Source organism: Sinocyclocheilus grahami, unplaced genomic scaffold, assembly GCF_001515645.1.
Source record: "Sinocyclocheilus grahami isolate Dianchi unplaced genomic scaffold, SAMN03320097.WGS_v1.1 scaffold9281.1, whole genome shotgun sequence".
NCBI lineage: Eukaryota > Metazoa > Chordata > Actinopteri > Cypriniformes > Cyprinidae > Sinocyclocheilus > Sinocyclocheilus grahami.
Window position 1 is genome coordinate 1 of NW_015512508.1, and position 6,381 is coordinate 6,381.

General features: G+C 38.8%; 1 protein-coding gene across 1 annotated transcript in view; it reads right to left on the reverse strand.

Annotated features, from left to right (window-relative positions):
- Positions 1–6: 6 nt before the first annotated feature.
- LOC107578196 (voltage-dependent L-type calcium channel subunit alpha-1S-like) overlaps positions 7–6,381 on the reverse strand; it is a gene marked incomplete at its 5' end in the record, with an annotated part of 8,307 nt that continues 1,932 nt past the window's right edge. Inside the window, 11 exons of the mRNA XM_016264177.1 lie at positions 7–377; positions 1,640–1,830; positions 2,977–3,102; positions 3,627–3,760; positions 3,847–3,948; positions 4,142–4,244; positions 4,330–4,426; positions 4,743–4,870; positions 5,272–5,431; positions 5,501–5,592; positions 5,665–5,730. Of these exons, the coding sequence (XP_016119663.1) occupies positions 83–377; positions 1,640–1,830; positions 2,977–3,102; positions 3,627–3,760; positions 3,847–3,948; positions 4,142–4,244; positions 4,330–4,426; positions 4,743–4,870; positions 5,272–5,431; positions 5,501–5,592; positions 5,665–5,730 (1,494 nt within the window). The remainder of the gene's footprint in view (positions 378–1,639; positions 1,831–2,976; positions 3,103–3,626; positions 3,761–3,846; positions 3,949–4,141; positions 4,245–4,329; positions 4,427–4,742; positions 4,871–5,271; positions 5,432–5,500; positions 5,593–5,664; positions 5,731–6,381) is intronic.

Sequence of the window (6,381 nt, forward strand, 5' to 3'; positions counted from 1 at the left end):
GTAAAAATGAGAATCGATTAATATCGAGATGTTTTTTACCCAGCCCTATTAATTCCGCTCTACCAGACGCCTCTGATGATGGTTACACCTGGCAGTGTGTATTATCTGGACGAGACACAAGCGTCTCCCTCTTCCTGGACACACACTGTCCTTTACGTTTGTTAAGAACGGCTGCTGATTTCCGCTCCAGCACGGCGAGATCCACGTGAAGGGCCTCGGCCATCTCTGCCTTCGTCACGGACACGAAACGCCAGTCGCTGGCAAGACTCTCCAAACCTCCGGCGGTCAGAGCCTCCTGGATGAGGAACTCCGCTGCACTCACTGGACCGTGCTGTCTGGATGCACTGATGCATGATGGGAAACGGAGCTCACGTCTGCTGGAAGATGAGAGGATATGCATAATCATCACTTTCCACCGTCCAGACTATTTCTTCTGGATAGCATCACGTCCCACCCTACATTTTTTTTCCCCCTTTTAATATCCAGTTGAAAAACGACTGATTACAGACATAAAATGCGTTACGAATGCAATTTTTTTTGTTGATTTTAAAGCTGCGGAGAGCAGTTTTGATTGATTGTAGTATTTAATGATGTTATTTTTTACATTATTTTTCATTTAAAACCTTTATCTTCTTAATACGCATTTGTTTTTGACTTCTTCATGATTGCAAAGAATCAAATTCTTTCAGCAAACGTAATAACTAGTTAAGGCGTTATTTTTTTGTTGTTTCTCATTTAAATAAAAAAAATGGTGCCTATTCACCTTCTTAATATACATTTATCTTTGTCATAATTGCAAAGAAACAACATCTTTTATTAAGTGTAAAAACGTGCTAAAATGTAATTTCGTTAAAGTCACGTTACGATAAAATCAGCCTGAAATCAAAATAAACCCTATTTACCTTCTAAACATATTTATCTTAATCTTCCTCATGATTACAAAGAAAAAATTTTCTTTCGTTAAATGTAATAACTTGCAAAAGTGATATTTTTGTTTTTTAATTTATAATCAACCTTATTCATGCAATTAAAATAATAATTCTTAATACACCGTTATCTTCGTCGTCATCACTGCAAACAAATAAATTCTTGCTAAAGCATTATTTTGTTATTTTTAATTACAAGAAAGAGAAACTAATTTGTTTATAAAATGTAAACTTTTGCTAAGTCTATTATTTTTACATTATTTCTCATTTACTCCGTTTACCATTAAAATACCTTTCAAATGTATCGGTCATCTTCATAATTGCAAATAAACAAATTATTTAATCACATATAAGAGTTTTAATCAAATATAAGAGAAAAAAATTGTTTCATTAAATATAATAACTTGCAAACGTGATTTTTTTATTGTTGTTTTTAATTTATAATCAACCTCAAATCTAAATAAAATAAAAAATTAAGAAGGTTAAATGGGGTTATTTACCTTCTTAATACACATTTATCTCTACAACAAAGTTTATTTATCAAGTGTGATAATTTGCCAAAGCATTATTTTTATTACTTAAAATGTATCCTATTTACCTTCTTAAAAAATGCTTTTCTTTTTGTTAATCATCATCATAATTGCAAAAAAGTTCTTCCGTCAAATGTAACATCAAGTGTTATTTTTATGTTATTGTTTTTTCTTCGCTCTCACCTCTGTCTGGCTGTGTTATTGTTGGTGTTGGTGTTGGCGTGGTAATGAACATATGCAGCCGAGGCCTCCGTCTCCTCCGCTCTGCTGTCCGCGATCTGTAGGGGGCGCTGGCTGGTCCCTTGGGTGGCCATCGGGGTTCCTCTCTCCATCGTGAACCGATCCACATGGTTTCCAAACAGGCCACCTGCTCGCTTTTGAACAGAAGAAGAGAGAGGTGAGATACAGCTGTACAGCACGTATTAAAGGGGTCATATGATGCGATTTCAAGTTTTCCTTTCTCTTTGGAGTGTTACAAGCTCTTGGTGCATAAAGAAGATCTGTAAAGTTGCAAAGACTAAAGTCTCAAATCCAAAGAGATATTCTTTATAAAAGTTAAGAGTCAGCCACACCTACCTAAAACGCCTCGTTCTAACACGCCCCCACATGTCTACATCACTATGTGGGAAGATTTGCATAACGCCGCCCAAATGTTCACGCAAAGAAAGAAGGCGTAACTTTTATTCTCGCTGTTGCCGCCATGTCGTGGAGACGCTGTGTGTTTTGTTGCGAAAGCGAAACTACTTTGTTTGGTCTTCCAAAAGAGGACACGACTAGAAATCAGTGGTTAAGTTGTATTTACAACACTGTTCCAGAACAGTTCAAACCAAATATTCAGATGTGTGCAGCGCATTTTACGGAGGACTGTGTCCTGATCCTGGGAGAGTAGACTACAATGCTGGCTGTTCTGACTCACAGACTGTAAGTACATTTTTTATATTTAAAGGATTTGCCACTGACGATTCAAACGCCAGTTTTGAGCAGTGTAGAGTAGCGCTTGCTGTTCGTCATTTCTCCGATCACAAATGCAGACATGGTTTTATGTTTACGCGGCGCGATGCAATGCATAAAAAGACAGTATAAGTCATTATAATCCGTAATTATGTCCCCATGCATGCAACAAATGCCTAGTTTATAATGGGTTTTAATGTTTTTGTCTCGTCGCTCCGGCCGGACAGGGCATCATCACAGTATGGTGAGGGGCGTAACATTTCTGTCACACGCTTGAGGTATTCAGCCAATCACAACGCACTGGATAGCTGGCCAATCACAGCACACCTCGCTTTTCAGATCGATGAGCTTTGTAAAAATCGAGCGTTTCAGAAAGGCGGAGCATAGAGGAGAAACAATAATGTACAGTATGTGGAAAATAATGTGTTTTTTTTCAACTTTAAACCACATAAACACATTTCATTACACCAAATACACAAAATAATGTTCTTTTTAGCAGCATCATATGACCCCTTTAATCTTTCTCTACCTAATTTTATCATCTCTGATCTGTTTTATTCTCAACCCACCCGGTAGATCCCCTCCTCTCCGGCCTCGTCCATGGCTCGGTCCATCTCCTCGTCGTTCAGAAGATCTCCAGAAATGGCCCGCTGAAGCTCAGGCGCAGCCTCCTCCTCGATGCTCCTCAGACCCGCCTGAGAGAATGAGAGATTGAGACTAGGGCTGCACGATAAATCGCAATCTTGTCAGTGAAGCACGGTTCTGTGATCAGCAGTAAATCTCCATCCGAAGGCCAGAGAAACTCAGAAGAAACCCAGGAAATCCCTATAGCGCTCGCTGAATAAAAACGATTTAAATGCTTTCATTGATTCAGCGTGACTAATAAACACAGGACTACGACATTATATGGTTTATCTGAGTTCTTATTATTATAATTTTCACTGAGAAGCTACGCAAACAGCTTTCATAATCGTGAACGATTTCTTCGTTTTCATAATCATGCGATTATATTGTCTGTGATTTAAAAAAAAATATTTTTTTGCGTAGCTTGTCAGTGAACTACGGCTCTGTGTAGTAAATGCTGCTCCATCTGAAAGCACGTGATTGAGATTTACTACTAATCACAGAACCGGCTTTCGATTCGAAATCACATTCGATTAATCGCGCAGCGATTCTGATTGTCGCATGAAACGCATGCGGAGATGAAGAGACGTGTGACCTGAATCTCTGTGGTGTTCTTGTTTTTCTTGTTGGGCCGGTATCCGTAATATTCCTCCTGGCGCTTCATGAACTTCCTGAAGTGGTCCTGGATCAGGAACGTGGCGTAAAACTTCCCCACTGTTACCTCATCGTCTGTCATTTAGGAAACATTTAATAATGCTAATATTATTGCAGTTTATTATTCGGTATCGTCCGCTTTATTGGTGTTACCGCATTACCTCCGATTGGTGGAATGACCTGGTCAAGCAGTTTCATACTGGTGCGTTTCCAGATCTTCTTAATAATCGCACGTAGCTCTTCGTTGGCCTGCTCGAAATTACCTGACGGATGAAAATTCAGAGAATTTATGCTTTAATGGGTGAGTATGAACATCATTTTCATAAACGTATTTCAGATCTGCGCCAGCTTACAATTTTCACTCAGAAATTGCTAGTAAATTTCACAAATAATTACAAAAAAGTGCCAATCGAATTTAATTAAACATTAAATTTTGACGTAAATAACGCCTCAAACCTTCGGTTTTAATTTTCAGTGCAGTTCTGACCAGAGCGAACAGCGTGGCATTAAACGTCACGGTTCCATCGCTGTTCAGAGGCATGTTCATGGAAATCAGTCTCTGGAAACCAGCACGGTAACACCGAGAATGAATGATTATACTGGTATGTGCATATGAATGTGTTTGCGTGTTAAATGTGTCTCACTTTGCAGGCAACACGATGGGGGCAAAACTTTCCAAACCCAAGCGGTGGCTGGATTCTCCTCAGCAGCGTCACGACATCCAGGTGTTTAATGCGCCCCCTACAGAACAACATCAGAATAACACAGATAATCAGATGCATCTCGTTTAAAATCAACCTGCAATCAAAATGGACCATTTTTAAATTTTGAATACACATTCCTGGTCTTATAGTGAGATACCATCTTTGCACATAATTGTTAAATGCAATAATATTAGTTATCTTTATTGGATTACATTACCAATCCCTTTTATTTTTTAATCACTCTTATAAAGAGACACTTTTTTACTATTCAATCAATTCCTGATAGATATAAATCAAGTCCAAATTTAATATCCTGTTGAAAAGTGTCCAATTATGGATGTTATTTGGCTTACGTTGCCTCGGGGTCATATTCAGCCCAGATCTTCTTGAACTCGTCTAAATGATGCGGACCGAGTATCGACCAATCACGGGTCAGATAGTCAAAGTTGTCCATGATCACAGCAACAAACAAATTAATGATCTGCAAAAGACCACATATGGCACGTTGATCATATTTATGAGTTGAACGCATAAGAATGCCACCACAAAGTCATAATTTCAAGTGGAATTTTCTTCAAACCCAGAGTTTCTGAGTTGCATGTGAGCGAGATGTATGGTGGATACAATGGATACAGCATTTATATTGACAGTAAACTTGTAAGTTGCATGTACGAAATTCCATAATATTGTGCAAGCAAAAACACACCCAATGTGCATTCTTTATTCCTTATTTTGTACATGTAGAGTTCAAAAATCTTGTCAAATTTCATTGCTCCGACCAAAGTATGAATGCATCTGGCATCAAAATGATGTCTTCCCAACTGGAGAACGTGCAAGTTGATGTGTGCGTCTATGCATGTTTGAGCGAGAGTGAATACTCACAAGAAAAGCACAGAGCATGTAAAAACTCATGAAGTAGAGAATAGCGAATCCAGAGCCGCAGGTGTACTCCTCTCCAGGTAGGTATTCTGACTTGGGGTCACAACGTTGACCGTACAAACAGCCCAACATGATCTCCTGCCAGCCCTCGCCTGTGGCACACCTGAGGACAGGTATATGTCTTTACAAACATGCTCAGAAACTCGTACAGCAAAGCGTTCACACTTCCTACCTGAACAGCAGTAGAACAGCTTGAGGAAACGTCTGGAAGTTGTTGTTACGGTTGATCATGGTACCGTCTAATAGTGCGATTTTGCCAAACACCTGAAAGAGAACAGGTAGGTTATCATTTAGCACAACGCTGAATGTATCGCACTCATTGTGGGTGTGTTTTACCTGCATGCCGATGACGGCATAGATAAAGAACAGCATAACGATGAGGAGAGCCACATATGGCAAAGCCTGAAAAACACAAACATTTACCATAAATGCGTTTACACCACAAAATTTCAGATGCATAAATAATTTTATCAGATTAATATTTTGTTTGTTTTTTTGAACATACAAATAAGAAATGTTGGGGAAAATGCAACAATGCTTTTAAATATGAAATCAAACCAGCAGTAGGTGGCGACAAATGACTGTTTTAATGAGCGAGTCATTCATTCAACTGATTCATTCAAACGGCTGATTCATTCACAAATGTCTTTATGAATGGGCCACTGAATCATTGACTCACTCGATTCGTTCAAAAGAGTGGATTCGTTCAGTAACGAAATGCTGCTGTGTTGCTTGGAGACTTGCAACAGTTTCGCTGTGGCTCCGATTGGAATGATTTTCGTCCGCGAAATTGAGCCAAAACAGTCAAAATTGTGTCTAAAATGTAAGTCTCTTAATTTTAACTTCTTATCAAACTACTGTTGTATAAAATCAGTGGCACAATGCAATCGTGCTGATATTCAGGGAAACATCTTGGTCGTGTAATTCTTACCCAAATCATATATTATAAATATCATTTTTTACAGCATAATTTATCTGTAACTTGTAACTGTTCTGGCTTCTGCATGGGTCTCTCATCCTAATGACCCAGTGGAGCATCAGACCTGGAATGAT